At 40.7% G+C, this 22031-nt stretch overlaps 2 protein-coding genes across 2 annotated transcripts; one reads left to right on the top strand and one right to left on the bottom strand.

Moving 5' to 3' along the window:
* Positions 1–1181: 1181 nt before the first annotated feature.
* Positions 1182–8254, bottom strand: pnpla2 (patatin-like phospholipase domain containing 2). Its single transcript, XM_041938864.1, has 9 exons — positions 7728–8254; positions 6332–6564; positions 5606–5671; positions 4619–4828; positions 4402–4462; positions 3903–4109; positions 3552–3684; positions 3188–3310; positions 1182–2617 (listed from the first exon to the last, which is right to left on the bottom strand). The coding sequence occupies exons 1-9, from the start codon at positions 7912–7914 to the stop codon at positions 2302–2304; spliced, it is 1536 nt and encodes a 511-aa protein (XP_041794798.1). The 5' UTR covers positions 7915–8254; the 3' UTR covers positions 1182–2301.
* A 2810-nt stretch (positions 8255–11064) lies between these two features.
* On the top strand, positions 11065–21954 carry pidd1 (p53-induced death domain protein 1). Its single transcript, XM_041938923.1, has 15 exons — positions 11065–12148; positions 12351–12764; positions 12875–13027; positions 13127–13178; positions 13288–13489; positions 14480–14629; positions 14753–14926; positions 15015–15162; positions 15254–15389; positions 15828–15978; positions 16166–16289; positions 16443–16558; positions 17638–17745; positions 18068–18264; positions 20853–21954. Exons 1-15 carry the CDS (start codon positions 11485–11487, stop codon positions 21082–21084), a joined length of 3021 nt encoding a protein of 1006 aa, XP_041794857.1. The 5' UTR covers positions 11065–11484; the 3' UTR covers positions 21085–21954.
* Positions 21955–22031: the final 77 nt, after the last annotated feature.

The following is a 22031-nucleotide window of genomic DNA, read 5'->3' as shown; positions in this document are numbered from 1 at the left end:
TTCGGAGGTGGACTAAGAATAGGCCTATAAATAAAATACCCGTCGAGCTAAAGTGTCCATTTTTCCGACATCATTTGAAGGCATCACGTATCTGCGTAACATTAATCACCATATTGTACGTAAACATTATTTCAAAACCCAATTCGACAGATATTTTGTATTTGTCATGGACTTGTTTGGCACCAGGATTCTGTGAGTTTATCAAGGGCTCCCGCTTCCACAGCTTTTGTAACTCGTCACAAGACTGTGTGCTGACTTTTGTTGTGATGTGTGAGCGGGATGAGCGCACTGCTGAGGGGATTCCCGATGTGCGCCTCTAGTGTTGACTGTACGGTAAACTGTCTGGTCTCCAGTAAATCCTCTTTGTTATAATGACAGCGTTTGTTACCATCTGGTTCATTTTGGGTTTTTAAGTTAAGTTAATGGATTTGTTTGATTTGGAGAAGAACACATGACATATGACGCACATTTCAAGAGGATGGAAAGTGGGGGACAAAAAGCAAACAAGAAATTGGAGCTTCTCAAAACAGAAAAAATAGTCACAGTATTTGTTTATAAATTTAGTGTCTTATGCCTCCCAACCTAATATGTAGTTCATCCTGGAGGCCTAGTTTTACATTTGTAAATCATTTTAAAATATACAGGTCAGTCAGCCTAAAGCTACTGATCTGCCTATGTGAAATTCCAAATATCACACGATGAAAGAGATGAAACCACACACATTTTCTCCAAACATATTACTATTGTCACAGACTAAAATAATTAATCATTGCTTATCACAGAACTTTTGGATTTTATCATCACAGTTTATTATAAATCACATAAAATAAACTAAATTTCAGAAGCATATAATAGCAAAATGAACCAGCAACTTTTCATGCTGTTTACGTCGCCCAGACTGTATCCTGCAGTCCATAAAAGAGCTACATTATTTCTGTGCTTTACATGAACAAGTCAGGCACCGACTGTGACTGTTTGTCTTTTGCTGCGATAATCTGGACGCCTCCCAAGACTCCACTGTTTGGTGACTGTTACAGATGTGTACTGCTCCCTGCTCTGTGCGCACTTTTCTCTGAGTCACACCTCTTCTGGGTAATGTGACGATCACTGTTGTTCAACCGATCTCTGAGTATTAACATTAGCAAGAGAACACTCATAAGCACCAGTTAATGTTAAACAATACCAGTTTATTTAATTATCACATAAATAGTATTCCCTGCAACATTTTGACAATATGTTAAATTAACTTGGCAATTGTTTCATTGGACTTTAAGGCACAACTTGGGGCTCGATCACACACGTATTTTACACAGTACAAGAGAAGGACTTAAACAGGTAGGTTAATACCTATAAACGCAAAGAGCAACATCAAATGACAAAGTGCAATTCAGATTAAACTGATTCTTTGATGAATATAAACAAAATCACATTTTTGATTTACTGTTTACGCATTAACATGTGTAAATTCATAATGTAACATCAAAATCATTGTTCAAAGACTTGAAAGCAGCAATTCAATACGATGTGAAATTAAAATGAAATCTAAAAGAGTTGTAACTTAAACATAACTTAATCAGGAGACAGGTTTCTATGATTGGGAAAGCAGAGCAAAGCTGTTTTGTTTTTTTCATATAAATAATTGTAAAGACATGAGGCATCGACATTCAAACAAACCTAGAAACATAAAGACACCATGTTTTTTCACAATACTGCATTGACATTTGCGTCAAATAAATGGAGTAACTGCCTGTAACAAACAGATGCATCCAATGTTTTCCCTCCTCCAGTCAGTCTCTTCCACCAGAAGTAACCTGGAGCTTGTAACTGGATGCAGCAGGAACACTGTGCTTAACTACTGGTCTGACTACATTCCACTTAAAACATAAACACTCGCCTATTTTAACCGTGCTACTTCAAGTGCGCATTTTTGTTTGTAATGTCCTGTAATTCAAGTTTGTACATGACTGTTTTGAGCATACGTGCATAAGTTTAAATGCACTTCTGTCGACCTGCAGACAAACTGCGTCCATGGGCTTGTCCCAAAAGACTTAGGAATTACTCAAGAAAGACTTCATACGCACTTTATTGTAAATATAGTAACTTATCACTATTTCCAACCCCTATGAAAAGGAGCTGATTATATGACAAATGTCTTCCTGGCAGCTTAAAAATATATAAATGTAAAGATGTAAACAGATGTTAACATCTGATTTAAATTCTTTTCAAATGTTCCTGGATCTAGAATATGTAAGTCTGAAACTCATTGCTGCAGCATCTGCGGCAGAAACCTGGCAGAGGCTCTTAGGAGCTGCTGATGGTTTCTCCTGAGTCGGCAGCAGGTGGAATATTAAGGCCTCTGTGCATTATGAGGCCTTCTGGGGAGAGCATGGATGGAGGGCTCTCATTTGGTGACATCGGTTTAGTTTTGAAGGAGCCTTGCAGGTCCATGTTGATACACAGCACTCCAGACAGCAGCTGCCTCTTGTACTGGTCGAGACGCGTAAAGACATCTAAGACTGAGGAACTGCTCCCATTCACCCAGGTGGGAAACAGGCTGGTGGAGCTGAACTGGGATGGGAGGGACTGGTAGTGGTGCAGCTCCAGCTGACAGGAAAACCTGGAGTAATAATTATCAGCATGCACGAGTGTGAAAGATGAGCCTGCTGTAACTGTTTCATTTAGTTATTAAAGTGGCTCTAATTAATATTTTTATAGCAGTGCATCAAATGACAATGTGAAAGCAGTCACTTGTAAAGATGAACCTACAGAGGATTATGACCTGAATCTGCAGCTCTCCCCCCAACTTTACATAGTGACTTCTAGCCCATTGTTTGGCTGTCTGGCTGACAACTTTACTGTTTTGGTTCATCCTCACAGTGCTAATAGTGTTGTTTTTGGCTGCAGCCCTCACACTACCTGCTCAGACAGACACAGTTAGCAACTAGCTGGTGAACTTTATGGACCATTTAGCAGCTTAAGATGTTGGTGTTGTGTTGACAACTTATTTCTGCTGCCCTCAAGTGGCCAAAATAAGTAGTGTTCACATACTTCAGACAGCAGCTTGCAGCTAGATGATGATTGGATGTTAAAAGTTGCTTTAAAAAGCCGAACTACAGTCAGTGTAAATATATGGCAGAAATGGCTAACTGAAACTGAAAATTGTCTGTGGAGTTGCACTGTCACTTACCTTGCAGATATATGCTGGGAAATGCTTTTGGAGGTCTGGCGAAGGACATGCTGCAGGATTTTTAATACCTGCTCTCGAATCCAGCCCACATCTTCTTGCACATCTGGTAGCCACTCCAGAAGTCTACATAATAACATCATAATAAACAGCTGTTAGTCAGAAGGCCAGTCCAATATTTTTAGCCACTAATCAATAAAAACATTCTAAAAACTCAATTCAAAATAGCACAATGGTTGTTGCTGTACATAACTGCAAATATAAGTTCTAAGTAGACAAACAGAAGTGGTACTGTACTGTAGTACCATTCCTAGTGCATAACAAATAAGGAGGGAATGGGACCAGATGTAATTAAGTCCTACAGTACCTGAGAGTCAAGGACATGGCAGACTCCACAGGGAGAGTGTAGGGGAGCATCAGGGCTGAGGCCATCCTGACAGGAAGCATGTTGCTTAGCGACTGCACCAGGCTCCTCCTTTCCATGCAGGCCTCAACTAGAGCTGCAGAGGGAAGCAAAGAGTGATAGAGTTAACCTGCTGCTCATCAGGAGACACATATTATAGCATATATCAAATTTAAATTTTCACAAAGCTGAAGCGGTGGCTGTTGTTAATAGCCCATGAAAACATGATGTTTTAGACATACATGGTTTTCACAGTGATGAAGCCACAACTATTCCTTCTTCTTGCACTTCCTCTCATTTGTTCTGTAATGTTACCTTTGTGCAGGGTCAGTGGGAGGTGTTCCATGAAATGGTCCTCTGTGGAGGAACTGCAATGAACCATCGCTGTTCCCTCTTCCACGTGGGCCTTTTCCTGCTCTTCATCACTTTTATTGTCCTCCTCATCATCATTATAATCCTCATTTTCTTCGCCACTAGCAAACAGGGGTCTGTCTCTGTGAGGCCCATTGAAATTAAGCAATCCTGAAAAAAATGTTTTAAGGATTTTACTACATATACTCATGTTCACACCGTTCATTTTCAAGAGATTGCATTCTGTTTTTATTAATGTTTTACACTGTCCCAACTTTTTAGGAATCAGGGTTGCATATTATTGATAATGTGTTTACAAATTGTCAAATAAAATAAACAACCACAACATACCATTGAGCTTTAACAAAATATTAGTCTTGCTGATGAATGACCTAATTCTTTTAAATGAAGCATAACTTGATTTGCAGAAAGTAAGAAAACAAGGAAAACCACTGTTTCTTACCGTTCTTCTTTAAAAAGTGTAGCGCGTCTTTATATCCCTGCTTACACATGGCCTTCATAACCTGCACTCAAAACAAACCCACACATTCATCTCTCATGAGTCTGCAGAGTTCCCTCCAGTTCAGCTGAGCCAATCAATTTATCTGTAGACATGTGTTTGTGTGTGTGTGTGTGTGTGTGTGTGTATGGATCACGAAGGGTGTAATCAAGTGACCTACCATTGGGTCTGGAGGGAACAGTGCTCTGGAGACTCTGTAGAGGTTGGTGAGAGTGAACTGGATGCTTGTGTTGGTGAATCGCAGCTCGTGTATGTTGGTCGAGGTGTCTCTGGGACAGATGTCGCTCTCTCCAGAGAACGGGGACACTGTGATGGTGTTTTTCAGCTCGTACTGAGGCAGGTTGTCTGAGATTCCTCCATCAACATACCGCTGAATGACAAAAGATAAATACCAGCATCAGCACAAGCAGAACTCCTTCAAAATATTGACTGTAAATCTCTCGAGGGCACTGAAGGGCATCTGTCCAGAGAGCAATCATCAGACAGGATGTGATAATACTGACAACACATCCTGTGTATTGATTCATGATTGTTTTTATCTGCTGGTGAACTTTTAAACTTGCTGCGTGTGTCAACAAATGAGAACAGAATGACATCAGATTTTTGAATTTGAGCCACTGAGGGTAAGGGAGGACAGAACAACCTCAAAGCCTCTGCCAACATGGTCACATCTGGCTCTGCCACTCTCAAACTTTGGTCACATGGCCTGCACACACACAAGCACATGTAAGCTCTTAAAAGCAGAGGCCACAGAGGGCGGGTGGGAGCGCTGGGATTGCTCAACATTGTTTCCCAGGGAACCTTTGTGCTAGAAACATGTCCAGCAAGTAAAATAAATAAATAAATAAATTTCCACACACGTGCCATTCAGGCCAAACACATTCTTCAAGAAGGGAGGGCAGGTACAGATGGAAAAAAACGGCAAAAGTAACAACAAGGCAAAGTGAGAAGAAATACAGTGAATGGTTCAAGCAAAGCAGCAGCAAAGTAGAATGGTCATTACACCTCTCCGACAGCAACACCTCACACACAGCTCTTAATTTGAAATCCATGAAAGTTAGGGTAATTTCCCTTCATTGGGTCAGTTATTGGATATCGGCAACATGAGGACTGTGCGCACCTGCTGGATGATATTGAATCTACTTACCACTCCTTGCAGTGTGGGAGGAATGATGCCACAATACACTGGGATGAAGGCACTGCAGACACACGCCTGGTTAACAAAAGAGAAGAAGAAGAACTGTTGGAGGTGGAATTAATTCTGACACGATGAAAACGGCAAAAAACTAATATATCCTAAGTATTTTAGTTGGATGAGTGATATTATATTCGCATTACAGTGTAAACCTACATTGATGCCAGTATTGCAATGTCATGGCAGTTAAATCAGTATGTTACTATAGCTGAGTCAAATAAGCAACCACTGCTTATCAGTGGGGCTGCAACAATTATCTTCCCCAACGACTAACCTGTCGATTGTTTTTTCGAGTCATTGATTGATTGTTTTATCTATAAAACGTCAGAAAATAGTGAAAATACTCAGTTGTAATTTTCCAGAACACATGATGTCTTAAAATGTTTTTTTCTTCTTCTAATAGTCCAGCAGATAAAGATATTCAGTATGCAATTATATAAAAGAAAGGAAGGCAGCAAATCCTGAGAGGCTGAATTCAACTGTTATATCCATGTTACTGACGATTATTTGTCCAGAAATATTCTTCTATGTAAATGACTTCTAGGCATCCCACAGAATACTTTCACATCCTCAGCACTGAGGTATTAAATCAACTGTATCCTGACATCTGATTTCACTAATGTCAACCAACCCTACTGCAAAATACTGAGGAAAAATACACTCAAACTTGATGCACACCTGCACCAGCTCCTCCTTGTTGTTGAAGTGCGACACCAGGACATTTTCTCCATCTGCCACTCGGGTGAGAGAGATTCCTAACCGTCCGTTGGCCTGATGGTGGCAATCGGCTGGCAGGGTGCGGCGCAGCATGTGACGCACAATCTTCACCAGGTTAAAGGAAGGATGCATGGGTCCCAGGAACCGCTTCCTCGCTTCTTTGGCAACATCGATGATGCTCGCACCAGCTTCTCCTGTGAAGACATTATGACACTGTTACTGTTAACAATGAGATAAAGAGCAGATAGACTATGCAAATCCTGAAGTTTTTGGGATGAATTAAGTTCTTCATCCAGCAGCACTTTGTGTACATAATAAAATCAGAAATTGCAGCATCAAACTAGTACATCTTTTATCAGATATTGTACTCAACCATATTTGGTAAAGCAAGAATTACAGAATTGCCAACAGTGATTATGTTACAGAGCAATCAAGAGGCTATTATGAGGATGCTATATTTCCCTTAAAGCGCTCTCCTCCTGTAAAGCTGTAAATCACTTTACCACTAAACTGGAAAGGGCTCAGTTGGTGTTGCATATTCATTTTTAAATGGTTCTGATCAGGATGCCATATCGGTCCTTTAACTGTGGTTTATGCACTAACTTTTGAGGCACCACTTGAGTAGTTTCTATTTTTTACCACTTTATTATTGTTTATATTGTTCTTTTACTCATGTACTGTTATCTGACAGCTGCAGCCATGAGCAGCACGTTTTCTAAGTTGTACATAAACATATAAAGCATGTGCTCAGTTCAATTAATAATTAACAAAACATAATCAACTAATAAATGATGGTGCATTATTAGGAATTATGTTACCGGTCGAATATAAGTAGTTAAAATTAGCCTCATGTTTGCTAGCTGCAACACTAAGTGAGGCTTACACATTAATGTATATTATACTGTAATATAGTGCTTATGTACGTCTGCCCAAGAAACATTCTTATTATTTTAAGAGTATTTCTAGACTGTAGTATTGCTAAGTTACTTTTACTTAAGTAAAAGATTTGAGTACTTCTTCCACCACTTGTTTAGAAAAGTAATTCATTCCTATTGATGCTACAGTAAATCACCTCATAGCTTTGTAATAAGGGTGATCCTGCACAATGTGCCAATACTTACATTCTGATGGTAATACTTGTGTTTACTAAAGTTCAAATATAAATGCAGGACTTTTACTTGTAAGAGAGTATTCTTATAGTGTAATCTGAGTACTTCTTTCACCACTGGTAATTACACAGAGATGTCTTTGAAAAAAAAAAGCATAATTTGCCCGTTTGCAGGTTACAGACTTTAACCTTAATAACTGAGTCTGGTACCTTATGTCTTTTTAAAGAAACACTGGAAGAGATACGTACCAAGACATACTCCTGTGACCAGAGCAGTGGCAGAGAGGGCTCCAGCGGATGCCCCGTATATGTGCCTGGCGTTGAGCACCAGGAAAGGAGCTTGTTCCACCAGACAGCTGGCCACACCGATGTGGTAAATACCGAGGAAGCCGCAACCTGCAAACGAGATGTTCCACGGCGAGTCCAGGGGGAACATACCGGCGACCGTCCGCAGCTTTGTCAAGTGTCAATGAGACAAAGTTCAACAGCTCCAGGAGAACTGCAGGTCTGCTGCTAAGGCTGAACACTGTTTATATTCTGTTAGTGATGCCTCTTTACATGCTGCCCTTCGGATAATGGACTTTCTCTGCTAACGCTAGAAGTCACGTTTTTGTTGCTAGTAACGTCGCTAAACTGACATTATTTGAAAAAAAAAGAAAGATAGAAGATAGAAAATGTCCCCTCTGCTGTAGCTACACCCCGTTACTAAATGTTCTAATTAAAAGCAGCCCTTAGCTAGTTAAATAGCTTCGTGGTGAGCCACGGGGAGTTCTTGTTGTTTCACCCACTTTGTTGGTGTGTATTTAGAGGCAAGCGCCGAGTAATCCGAGTTTATCCAATCACGACTGACATCGCAAAGCACAGTGACCAATCAGATATGAAAGAGTTGATGAGGCGATCAATCACAGTCCACAGCGCTGAAACACCCGCGAAGTCCTTGAGCTCACAGTGTAACAGCTGCCATACTCCCCAGACGAAGGAACACAGTTTGTTTTGTCCTTTCTAAATTTATCCGCCTGTTTGTTTGTGGTCACATTTTTGTTCATGTCCTAAAAAAATTAAACTAGGCCATATTGGGACTTTTTTTCGTAATAGTTGTTATCATAAGGAATGTGTATTGATTTCCGACTGTGCAGTAAGGCCTGTTGGCTACATTAACCTATTGTTTACAGATCGATTAAAGCAAAACTGCGATAGCGCACCAATAGCTATCTGCTCTGTTGTAGCAGTCACTTTCTTAACTGGTTAACACTTTAAATGTTTTTCACAGGGGCACAAAAGGCCCTGAACATGCAGGAGTCGAGAAGCTTAACTGTGCAGCGAAAAAAATAAAATCTGTCCCAATACTGAGGATGTGCACATTTGGCTTGTTTGCAACGTCCGCATTACAAAATAGTAAACGGTAGTAGGCTTTCACAAGAAATTGTAATGAAATCACAAATCTCTTGCATCTGAAGCACACTCATCAAAAACAACAAAACGTTTTTCTGCAACACTTCCTAGAATAAACCATTCGCAGAATTAGTGCGCAAATAGTTCATTTTTCTGGGCACAGATCCAGGTCCTGTTTGGGACATGGTTCCTTAGAGAACATCTCCTTTTGTGAAACCACCATCGGCAAGGGTTCATTGTGTATCCCTGCTCTATCAAGTGTTTATTGACTACAGACAGTCAAAAGTGCCCGGGGCCCCAGGAGTCCGTGGTTCATGGGACTTTTTCATAGGAATGTGCACCACTAAAGGACAGTTTCAACCAAAGCGGGTCCTGAATTATTATCAAAACTCGTGTTTTGTGCTTACATAGCTCATATTCCTAAACGAAGTTCCACAAACAAGCTGACACAAAGAAAAACAAAAATCATTAAGGCTATAAAAATTATTTAAAATATAGCTGCAGGTGACGATTCCCATTCCAAGCAGCTCAATGGGCCAAAATTTAAGCTTCGAGCAGCAACGGGCAAGTTTCAGGTGAGCAAAGTCACTTCAGCTAGTTTAATTCTGTTTTACATAAGGAGTGAGACTAATCGCACACTTATTTCATCATCACAAAGCCTGCAGCATTTCAATAACTCTGCACTCAAAGTGCTGCCATTTGTCCCTCCTTTATCAGATTTGAACAACATTTGGTGTGTGTGTGTTCAGGAGACAGCACACTGCCAATTAGGCTCATATACCTTGGGAGGCTATAATAATAATAATAATAATAATAATAATAATAATAGGGTGAGGGTAATAGTAACCCACACAAACACAATAGGGTTTGTCCTTTGTGGCTTTAACCCTAATTAAATATTAAAGTTAACACTTTTGTATCATTGTGAAAACACATTTTAAATAAAAAATTGAAAAAAGAAAAGGGGGAATTGAATTGTGTTTATTTCCAAAGGGTCGCTTGGATTCAGTAGAAGAGAAGTCATTCTGGCTGAGTTCCAAGAAAAGTGACTCAAAAGGTGATATGTGTCTGACCAGTTGGTGACAGCCGCACTGGGAGGTTTTCTGAGCAGATTTTGTTATTGTATCTGAATGGAACAAATTCTTTCCTACATAAGTAAATGGTTTCCACAACAGAGATGAACTTTTGACAAAATTTCTTGACCAATATGCGGTGCAATTTGTACTGATGGGTCACGAATGGGTTATGAGATAAAAACAAGATGTGTTATCCTCCTGTGGAAGACCAATAGTTCAGGCAAAAATGATGAGAAGCAGAATCAGCTTCGTTTGCCAAGTCTGTGTGCACATACAAGTCATTTTTCTGGTTTTTACATTAGACAGGACTGTTCCGCACACAAGTATGTGAAAAAATATATGTATATATAATTATATATATTAACATATAAAAAACACTAATGTGCAACACAACAACTTGAATAAAGACAAACTATATATACAAGTCAGAGTTTTGTGTAAACAATGCAAATTGTGCAAAGGAAATAAAACTTGAATCGACATACACAGAGTGGATGATGATAAAATGTTTTTTTTTTATCTGACTTTAATCTAAATTTAAATCAGGCATTATGCATTTAACAGATTAAACTGGAAAAAAATGTATTACGTCTTAAAATGTTGAATAATTATTGCACTTTAAAAAGTAGTAGCTTATTTTGTTATTAAATTCACTAATGTGTCTGCCCATTATATTTAAAGAAATGAATCTGTTCGAAAATCCAACATTTATCTCATGCTAAACAGATCCATGCTTCATTATTTTAATATTAATTGTTTACACTGTGAGTCGTGTGCAAACAACTTTCGTATCATACGTGTATCACTACCACTCCACGCACCACAATACGAAGCATGTTGGTAGAGCAGATTAACAGCGCCGCCTGTTGGCCGAGCAGGTAGCCAGTGCACACGTTGACAAGACACAACCGTCCCGCCCTGAGTTGAAACTTTGGCGGCGCCAGCATGAAGTGGCTCGGTGTTAAACACGGCAGCAACCTGAGGGGCGGGGCTCTCTACTTTTAAACAGATGCAAAGGGTTTGAATCCTCCCGTCGGCCGTCGGTGGGCGAGGAACAGAAAATCGAACGCCTCCACTGGAAGTCTTTTCTTTCAAAACATTGTCAGGCAGGAGGAAGTAAGTAAGAACAGCGGCGGCCGGCGAGAGCAGATTGGGGAAAAGGGTTAACCTAAAGACCTATGTTACATATTATTTAGCAAATATAACACTACGCTACATTAGCTTGTAAGTAACATTAGAAACGGAATATAGAGGTCACTAACGAAGCCACAAAGGCCAGCAGGTTTGTTATTTTATATAAAATTACGTAAATATGAGGCTACAACATAATTGGCTAGCTCAAAGCTAACATTACAGTAACAGCTACAGCAGCTTACTCAGCAAACGTGTCTGGTAAAATGCTCGTCGTCGCTTTTGTCATTTAGCTGTATCTGGCTTTAATGACAGTGACACATCAGACAGACACACCATGCGGAAAGACAACATCGGAGCAGTGTTGGACTCGTAGGAAACTAGCTGTGTAGAAAAGAGCAGCTTAAATGGAGAGAAACAGCGAGGAAGGGGGTGCTCCTGATGAAGATGGAGACCACGAAGCCGGTTGGATTATGAAGCCAGGCAGGTCGGAGACTAAAGAAGAGGAAGTGACACCTGCATGTAGCAGAACAGCATCCAACGAGGGAGCACCAGACCCTTCTACGGACATTTTGGCTTTGAGGATCCGGAGAGGACTTGTGTGCCAGGATCAGGAGAAACCAGAAAGGAAGACTGGACCAACGGTATCAGATAGTGTGTTATCTGATGGTCAGGCGGAAGCTGTTGAGCCAGAGAGGGATGCCCCCTCTGTGTCTCCCTCCAGCCTCATGGACACCTGTGATCCTTCCATATCAAGCCTCTCCTCCTCTTGCTTCTCCACCCATCATCAACCAATGTTGTCTTCATCCTCATCTTCCTCTTCCTCTGTCTTGTCTCTGACTCCACCCTTGCCTCCCTCTGTGGATCTCCCAGCTGTGTTGACTGATACAAGGCTGACCCTGGATGTGTACCAGGGAGGAGCAGCGGCGCTGCCTCTGCTTTGGGGCTCCATCCCAGATCAGCTGAAGGGCCTCCAGTACCTGAGACTGGGCTCTGAGGATAAACCAGGCTTGGATGGTGCAATGGATGTCCTACCCCATCTGGTGGAGCTCCGCTCACTGGCTATTCGTGGTACTTTTTGGATTAATTCCATGTGGTGTCAGCTGCTTGTTAGCATAGAGCTAATAGAGCTGTATTTTTTATTCTAAGTCTTAGCAAAACTTTGACAAAAGTAGCTTCACTAAATACTGTGTTAATACATTATAATGTGGGTGTCATTCTATGTGTTTTTCCTTGCTTTGCTTCTAACTCTGCTTTTCTCTCTTATTTCAAGGACACTGTTTTTATGACTCACAAGGTGATCCACTGCCTGGCCTCCTCACCACTTTACCCACACCTATGGCCTCCCTTTCTCATCTGGTGCACCTGGATCTCTCCTTCAACCAGCTCGCCTGTCTGCCATCCTGCCTTCTCAGCTTGCCTGTACTGTCCTCTTTGCTCCTCTGTCACAACCACCTCTCAGCTTTGCCTCCTGATATAGGCCTGCTGTCCTCCCTCACATACCTCTCCCTCCTGGGCAACGAGCTGGTCTCTCTTCCCCCGAGTCTGGGTCAGCTGAAAGCACTACAAACACTGGATATTTCACATAATCTCCTTCAGCAACTGCCTGATGAAATTGGTTGTCTAGAGGAGCTTGTTAAGCTGGATTTGTCCCACAACAAGCTGAAGCAGCTACCAGAGAGCATGGGTAAGGGTGTGAGGGTGAGTGCTTGTGTCAATGAAAGACAGTAATCAACTGGAAGTTAAATTCATGAATGCAGCCATAAAAAATAGCTCCTTGTCTTCTTTGTTGCCCAGGCTCTCTCCTCTCCCTAAGGGAACTTGTCATATACAGCAATGACCTCCGCTTGATCCCACATAGTTTGAACAAACTGTCTCTGCTGAAAATAGATGTGCGTGACAATCCTTTGGGACAACCCCCAACCCCTCCTCCTCTGCCTCCTACACCTGGTGAGCAGAGAAATAAAAGAACTTCAAATTGAAAAGTGCTTAAATCATTTTGACTGTATTGTCATTAGATACAGAGCTGCATCACTGTTTTTTCACCAGATCAAACAGAAACAAAAATTCCTGAGTTGCACCTCGGATTCAATCAGCACAGGTACAGTTTACTCTCAGCACAGACACATTTTCACAATCTCTGCAGTAATATTCTCTGTTAAGGTGTTTTTGACTAAGATTGAAGATGTTGTGCTCCTTTTGTTCCTTAGTTTCTGTGTTTCGTCTGCTGGGTGTCATGTGTTTCTCCCAGGGGGGGCTGAGCTGCTGTTCCCCCCGGGATGCCTGGTGAGTACCACAAGACTGGAGTGGGCAGAGAGAAGGCCAGAAAGGAAGTGGGTGTGGCTGGAGGAACATGACATCTTACTGAGTCGTCCACTGGAACTTCGTCCTCATGGAATTACATTTCTGAAGGTATAAAATAATAAGCATTAGTTATCGAATTCTGATTTTACACATGAAGATCAAGATGTACTTGTCATGGTTAGTACTACTCTTTGAGAAACAGTTATATAATGTGATGCCTGCATTACATACTGATCTGGACTAACAGGTTTTCATTTTAAAACAGCATTTTTAACAAAAAGAATCTCTATCCAGACGAGCTTTTTCGCACCGTATCAAGAAATCATCTCCATCCAGACTAACACTCCTGAAAACACCTAGCACATGGCCATTCACATACACTGTGCATGCGTGTGCCAGTGTTTGCCTCTTGCGCATGTAGGCAGTAGTAGCATGATAAAATGCAATTTAACTGCACAGCAGCTACTTGCATAGACAAGGCTCATAGATACATATGGGATGATGTCATTTATTTCTTCCGGAAAAGGGTCATATGTTAGGCGCATGATGAATCAGGGAAGGACACGTGACTGATAAAACAAAAACAGGAAGTGAATGTGGGTGTTTGCATCATCCTTTCCAAAAGTCTCCATTTCCACTGTCCAGGCTGCAATGCAAGTAAAACAGGAGCGGCAGTGTTTCCCAACATCTCACTTTAAGGGGTTCTGAAATGCTGCTAGGTGTAAATATAGCAATAAGTTATGCATTTTAGAATTAAAGCATATTAGTGTGGATGTAGTCAAAGAGACATGGTAATTTACCAGGCAAGGAACACTCAATGGAAAATGCTATCAAGTTGCATTATTGGAAATCTAGGATCCAATAGGGACTAAAAGCCAGGATATCTTGACTTCTTCTGTACAGATTTTGATTATTCGTTTTTAAATCTGTCCCTCAGACGTTCCACAATTTTATGGAAGTGCAATACTGAATTGCTGGACTACTTCTCTAAATGAGTATTATGAAGACTGATGTGAGAATAAGCAGACTGTTCTGATTGTGTTTTGAAAGAGTTTTATTCTTGTTATGTCCTGTGACTTTTCTTTCCTATCCTCACAGCCTGTGGAGGTGTGTGTGCCATATCATCGGACAAGAAGGAGGGAGGTGGTGGTGCAGAGGTTTGATGGACAGTCATGGAGCACTCTGCCCACTGTTCTGAGGAGAGGAAGCGAGAGCCATAGCAGTCACCCCGGTGGACGTCCAGCTAGGGTAAAGTATTAAACCTCCTACTGCTAAAGAATTTTATTACTGTTGTATTTATTTATTTTTCCTGGGTAGTACAAATTGTAATATTAGTGTTGGGAAAAAAATGACCTCTTGCTGTATCTGTAGCTGGCCTGCTGCGCAGTGCGGCAATTTTCCTGGTTTATGGCAGTGTCCCGTCCAGTAAAGGACAGTTGCTCTGTTACACCAGCTGGAGCTCTGCTGGTGTCCAGCTCTGACCCTGGAATTAAACTCCACTTCCCTCCAGACTCCACCTTGCAGACCCGCACTATAACTTTACAGGTAGCATTGCAGTATAAGGAAATTTATATTGGTTTGTCATTGAGGTACCCATGGGTTGCAAGGATTTAGATTGTCTCTCTTTCTGTAGGTGCTGCAGGTGTCCGTGTCAGAGGTACAGACACTGTGTGGTGACCCTCAGGCCAGCGTTAGTCCTCTCCTCTGCCTCTCCCAGACTCCCAGCACAGATTTCCTGCAGCCTATCAAAGTTCAGGTCCCTCTGCCATCTGGAGTCACAGGTACAATATGCCATGTACTTATGCCTTCATTGTCATCTTGTCTCATCATGTTTGTGTAAGCGTGTATTAACATTGTCTGGTGCTTCTGCAGGCCACACGGTTGAAATGTCCCGTTTACATCTGCTACATGGGGACCCCACTGCCCAAACCTGGACTGACATTACATCGCAAGTGTCTCTCTACGTCACCCATTTGTATGCCATTTTCTACATCACACATTTCTCCTGGTAAGTTTTTAATATATTGTTTGCACTTTGCCTTACACTTATGCACTGCTGCACTAAAATATTTTTTTTTCTTGATTTTATGCACTCTATTTCAACATTTATTTCATTTTTATTGTTCAGCAAGGTTTTAATTTCCATCTTATGTTATGTATTCTCGATATTCTATTTCTATCCTTATTTTTGTCTTTTTACAATTATCAAGTGGGTTATTCTCTCTATTTTACATGATTGTTCCGTCTATGTCTTTTTTATGTGAAGACTTGTTGCATGTATTTTTTTGTTGTAAAGCACTTTAAGCTGCATTTCTTGTGTGAAAGGTGCCATACAAATAAAGATTATTATTATTATTGTTATAATTAGTTTTTTCCCATAATGCTTGTTTGATTTGATACAGTATATGTACATAGTGTTAACACAGCTTTGTATGCATCATCATAGGTACTGGCTATGGTACACCACTCAGCGCTGTGTTAGTGGGGTGGTCAGGAAGGTCTATCAAAAGCTAAAACAGTTCAAAGTCCAGTTCCTCGTCCTCCAGCGGAAGACTGATCCCTCACAAGTTATGTTACAGTGTTTACCTTCTAACAAGGTTTGTAATTATTCTCCTCTCTGTGCTGTTGCTGTATACTTTGATAGAACTAGTTACACCAATGACAGTCTGTATATCAGCCCTCTCAGCCTCTGTGTGTGGTGCCAGAGCTTCATCATCATGTGTGAATTAAATTGTAACCTTTCTGCATAAATGCTAAACAATGATTGTGATGCTTCCTCACCAGGTGGACAACAGAGTCCAGTCTTTGTCAGAGCAATATGACGGACCTCAGCCTTCAGATCTTTGTGACCTGCTGGAAGGAGAGCAGTTCTTTGCCGGCTTTGAGAGGGGCTTAGATATCAGCACAGGTCTGAAGTCCTCTTTGAGGCTCTCTCTTACATAAACATTGTTTTTCTCCTGCTCCCTTTCCTTCAAGGTCTTGTGATGTGTTGTTGTGTAATATTGTCTTGAAGCTGCTCTTTGTAAGAAGTCTCAAGATGATATTTTCCTTTTTTCTCCAGAGAGACCAGATTGTGTCGGGGGAAGACTGTGTTTTGTGTTTTACTCCAGCCTGAAGAATCTGAAGGAAGTGTACATCTGTCCAGCTCAGGGTCAGAAGGGGCCAGTGAGGGGACAAGTAAGACAGGCACCATGTTCAGCAGACAAGAAAGTGCAGTGACTAGAATTATGATTTCTGCTGTGTTTTCTCTCTGTACACGTATAAACAAAGACACTGTGTGAATCTCATATTTCCACATTGCATGGTGGTACAAGGACTGCATGACCTCACGAACATTATATTAGAACAAACAATAAGTAACAGATTGTACATATCGCTTATCTACATACAGTACTGTACATCCTACTCTAAAACCCCATTTGGACGGGATTTACATTAGAGGGGGAGGTGAAGAATAAATGTTCACTGTACATTCACTGTACTCCTTTGTAACTTAACTAATTCAACTGTATTGGTCTATAATAGAGATGTACATTGAGCAGGAATGATAAAAGCGACAAACAAAAGCTTCCACAGGGGGGTGTGGGTGATTTGAAGGGGAGGCAAGATACTATGTGAAGTTAATTTGAGTCAAAAATCATACTTCTCCTCTAAGTCATAACTCATTCAAATCTTTACACACAGACATGAAACATATTGATATCACTCAGAGTGACAAACACTTTCTGACAATATAATTATCTCCAATGTCCATCGAGAATAAGCATCTGTAAATCTGCATAGAAATCTCAGAAAAAGACTCTTCAGAACCTCCCAAATAATCATTTACAAGTTCTCTGTAGTAGCAAAGTAATCCAGTAATAGCTGTCAGTACATCCGTGGGTGCATTGCAGACAGAAACTTCTAAAAGTTGATAATTAGTTAAACTTTGCCAGTTTGCTAAAATGTTAACAAAAATAGGAAAAACAGTGCCTTACTTACAGCCTGTCTGATGAATAATGAGATCTTGTTCTCCTGATGCCCTAATTTCTGCTGGTGTCATAGTGGTACCCAATTAGGTCTATATGTTGATGTTAGCATCAGTTTAGCAAACGCATTTCCTGACTTATTATATTTTCACACCAAAGTTAAAGCGGCTGTAATGGCTGTCTCGCTCAGTGGCAGTTAGAAGTGCTGTTGTTGTTTTGTCCCATGAATCAGTCTGTAAGCATTGATAGGCCAACACATTGAAAATATGTTTGATACTTCTGTTACAGGTGTCTTTTTATAGAGGGGAGATTCCAAACAATCTGCCAGAGGAAGTGGCGAGAAAGAGGAAAGGACACGACAGCCAGTGGCTTGCAACTTTACCACTAAGACTTCCTGTCAGTTCGAGGGACACTTTTTCCCCTAATTTCATATGATAACATATAGATTTTTGTATTTCTGCACAGTAAATGAATTAGTATTAACCTGTTGGTATCCGTATATGATAAAATATCAAAATATGTGTACATTGGTTGGAAATAGAAATGGAAAGTATGTGCACTATTCCTCCCATACATATTAGTATTAAATATCTAAACTGCTTATTTCCTCCAAGTAAAGAAACAAATGTTGTTGTACTTGTTAGATGCTACATACAAATAACAACATAACCTGAGGGAAACACTGGGCATATTTTCCTCCTCTCTGTTTTTGTCATAGGCTCTAAACTCAGAAAATAATTTTGTCATGGAAGATCTCCAGCATCCTCCTCTGAACCTGGGTGACCCTGAGAGCGGCTACCTGACAGAAGCCAACTTGCTGTCCATCTCCCTTCAGATAGGACAGGACTGGCGTGTTATTGGCATCAATCTTGGCTTAAGCTACCAGGAGTTGGACCGCATCCAGTACAAGTACAGGTAGGAAAGGATGAACAACAATATTGGTAATTCTGAGGTTGCTGATATTACTTATAACTGTTTTACAAGCTATTATATACTTACTTTGATGATTTTGAGATCTAAATTCAGTGCAGATCATTCTTGTCTGTGCAAGATAGGATTTTACAGTTTAAGAGGTTAGGTACACATTCATTTGAAAGCAGAACTTTCAGAAAGTTATAATGGGAACACAAAAATTGATTTATTATGGAATCCCAGCATTATCTCAACCTGACCTGTTCAATCTATATTTTCGCTAAAGAAAGAGTAGAATGTGTAAACCTGAAAGAGAGATTTGGACAAAAATTAACATGTTTAAAGCAACTCTGCATGAGTGAATGATGTAACCAGTGCGTGTGCACATGTTAGCTCAGCCAAATCCTCCAGGGAACAAGATGGAGTGAGATGTAATGTGACTGAAGGAAAACCGCAGTGGGAGAGAAATGGTAGAGAATTTTGATTGTTTTAATCTGCACTGTCAGCCATCACTAAGCCATCTGGGACACTGCAGGAGATTACACACAGACTGATGCTCATCTGTCCCTCCCCCTTCTCGTGCTCAGAAAACCTCTCATGTTGCATCCTGGAGGTGGAGGAAAATGCATTATGTAAAAACATAAAAATACATACATAAATGCTTTTCTCTGTAAGGTTTTCATATATGAATAAATTCACACGTTACTTTAATTATATGTGTATTTGACGAAAGTTACCCAATAAACGTTTTCCTTTAGAAACAGGTGGTACATAGCCTAAATCTCCAAGACTAGATGCACATGTATCTACAATTTATACATGGTCTATATTCCATCTGCATGGAGAATCTAATGCCACGCTTAAATAGGTTATGCAAGTACATTTCATATAGTATGTTTTTAAAGTACTCCACTCCAGCCAGTGTTACTTCCTGTTTTTCAATTAAGAGAATAGGGAGGTCGTTAATAGTTGGACGTAATCCATTACCATGGCAACCACACTGTCATTCCGGCGTACGTGTCAAGATCAATATCATTAGCATGGATAGCAATAGCGGTCACTTTGACAACACCTGAAAATGAGAACCCCAGCGAGATGGGGGTCATCAGTCACCATATGCTCTGAGCCAGTGGTCCGCTTTTTTTGAGACAGTGCCTGTGAGTCTGTGAGCTGGTAATGTGTTGGAATGGTACTGATATTATAGCCTAACCTGCCCACTTACTGCAGCATTAGCTATATAGACTAAGTTACACGACAGTGATATAAGAAATAAGAGATATAAGAAATGCATAGGTGATCAGATGATGGCTTAACTGATGCATCATCTGTAGTAAGCAATGACAGTTTGCTTTATTTTATAGTAAATGTCCTTGAATATTCCGCCTCAGTGGCTGCAGTTTCACATAGCCTTCAATTCTTGGCAAATGTAAAATAATATGTGTTGTTGCATATTATTGAAAACAATACAGCTGCTGCAAACCTGACTTGTAGTAAAACTGAGTCTGTCAGGTGCATTTGTGGCCAGTGTGCCTCCCTGCCAGAAGCTTGGGAGACTGTGTAGTCAATCAGGTCAATGTTTCTGCGACATGCTAAAAAGTATTTCTACATAGTGTTTCAAGTTAAAAAAGTTTCAATTATAAAACTGCCTGCTGTTTCGTCCAATAACATGTGGTGGAGTCCTGCTGTCCCTCTGCAGTTATTGGTCAGTGCGTCTTCATCTCATTGTCTAAATTAGGTCATGGCCAAATGTGCAGAGGTGCATGAGAGCCCACAATTTACGATGATTTTTAATCTTAAATGATCACAGAGCAAGTAGAGGCAAATAATGGCTATCATAACTACATTATGATGTATACAGACCATGTGCAGTAGGTCATAAACTCCCTTCTCAATCAACAACGTTAATGGAGTTACCTTTATCACTTTAAACGAACTGTTCCAGAGTTGACCTGGAACTGATCAGACCCCCTCTTTTCAAGCGGACCTCAAGCTCGTCTGAAAACTTGGTGCGCACCAGGGTTTATTTAGGGCATTCCCACCAACCCAAACAAACAGCACCAAGGGGGTGAACACACCAGGATTCAACTCAGCTGGACTAAACCTGGCAAGTGTGAAAGCAACACAATACCACAGTATTAGGCTAGAGGAAAGACCTTCAAAAGTGCTTTTGAGATACCCCATGTCAGAGGCAGAACAAGAAGTGTTTTTCGCATTCCCTGAGGTCCCCCACATATGAAATGGAATCTTGTATGAAAAAATGTTCTCCTGCAGAATTGGTTAAATTAACAGACATCGTGACACACCCCATAAATTAAAAAGCAAATACAAAAGCAAAAGCAAGGTTCACAGAAAAACAGCAAGTAACACTGGCTGGAGTGGTACTTTAAGGTCCAGTATCGAGAAAATTACGGTATCTTAAAGTGTCGTTGAAGCACGCAGTATTCTTCCAATTAAAGAATATATCTTGTGGTCATGTGAGAAGTGGCACTACTTTAAAGCAAAATATACATATTCATATCAGTTATTTTTCCTATGGTGGGTCATTGTAGCCAATGTAACATGTCGTGTGTATGTTCTGCTGTCCTCAACAGGGACAACTTGGGAGCCTTGGTGCTGGACATGCTGTTCCACTGGGCCCGGGGACAGAGGAATGCAGGACCAGGGGCGGCGTCGAGGCTGGTGGCAGCTATGATAGAGAGTGGCAGGAGGGACCTGGCAGATGAGATTGAGGACATTGTCAGTATAGGAAGGAGAAAGTACTCAGAGTCCCTGAGGAGAGTAGGCCTGGAAGCAGAGAGCTCCTCCCTTGGTGAAACACAGTAGGAGATAAACCCACGCTGAGTGCAGATGGCTGACTTGCACTTGAGTAACCTGTTTGTATACAGCGTCCCTCATCATCTCATCCTGCTGTCTAAAGAACTGTCCTGGAGAACAAAAACATCCCTCTTTTTGCACAATCATGATAGCAAACTACTTGCTGGCAGCACCTTTCACAACACCTAAAGGAAACATGTGAAATGGATGAACAAGATGATGGCCTGTGGCTTTTTTTTCTCCATTTTTTAAAAACTGCCTCAGTGAATAAGACAATACTGCAGAAACCCATTTCTGCCAGGAAAAAGGGAAAATAATTATTAAAAAATATAAAAATACTCATGTTAAGTCAAAATTATGAGATACTGAGTACTTTTTTGAATTCACATCTAATATTTTTGATTGCTACCCCCTCATTTTTAATTACAGTAGCATCTCATCATTGTGACTTATCATAATTTGGACTTAGTATGTCATAATTTTGCCTTAATGTCTCATAAGTTTGACTCAGTAAGTCAGACTTCTGAGACAGTCAGTATCTACCTCAGTATCTCTATTGTTGTGACTTGCTGTGAGTATTTTTTTCCATTCCCTTTCCATGTTTTGTATTTCTTGGCAGACCAGATACATTGAATTCCATGAAATTCACTAATACCTGTCCAGGGCAGAGCTGAGAGGCAGAGCAAACACTGGGAGCTGTTGGACTTAATGAAAGAGCAAGAGGAGGCCATTTTTATGGTTGATTTAATGCCTTCCTTGTGTGCCTTTGGTCACCTAGAAACCAGCTCACCTGCAGCACAGTCTCAGTGACAAATCAGGACGTTCAGTTTTTAAATGTCTGTATGAATTTCTGACGTTTTTATCTCTAGTAAAACTGTGATATAAAGAAATGTGTCAGCTATGTTTTTTTTTTTTTACTTTCAGCTGAGAGTGGGTCATTGGTTGGTTCAGACACG

This window comes from Chelmon rostratus, chromosome 6 (assembly GCF_017976325.1).
Source record: "Chelmon rostratus isolate fCheRos1 chromosome 6, fCheRos1.pri, whole genome shotgun sequence".
Classification (NCBI taxonomy): Eukaryota; Metazoa; Chordata; class Actinopteri; order Chaetodontiformes; family Chaetodontidae; genus Chelmon; species Chelmon rostratus.
Note: the sequence above shows the minus strand (reverse complement) of the source record. Positions and strands in the feature narration are given on the sequence as shown.

Bases quoted from the DNA above. Each gene is read 5' to 3' on its own strand.
- pnpla2 (XM_041938864.1), bottom strand. From the start codon at position 7,914: ATGTTCCCCCTGGACTCGCCGTGGAACATCTCGTTTGCAGGTTGCGGC. The intron at 5,672-6,331 runs GTGTGCATCAAG...TTTGTTAACCAG, and splicing joins ACAAGGAGGAGCTGGTGCAG to GCGTGTGTCTGCAGTGCCTT. The intron at 3,311-3,551 runs GTACTGTAGGAC...GTTATTATGTAG, and splicing joins GCCATGTCCTTGACTCTCAG to ACTTCTGGAGTGGCTACCAG.
- pidd1 (XM_041938923.1), top strand. From the start codon at position 11,485: ATGGAGAGAAACAGCGAGGAAGGGGGTGCTCCTGATGAAGATGGAGAC. The intron at 13,028-13,126 runs GTGAGCAGAGAA...TTTTTTCACCAG, and splicing joins TCCTCTGCCTCCTACACCTG to ATCAAACAGAAACAAAAATT. The intron at 16,559-17,637 runs GTAAGACAGGCA...CTTCTGTTACAG, and splicing joins AGGGGCCAGTGAGGGGACAA to GTGTCTTTTTATAGAGGGGA.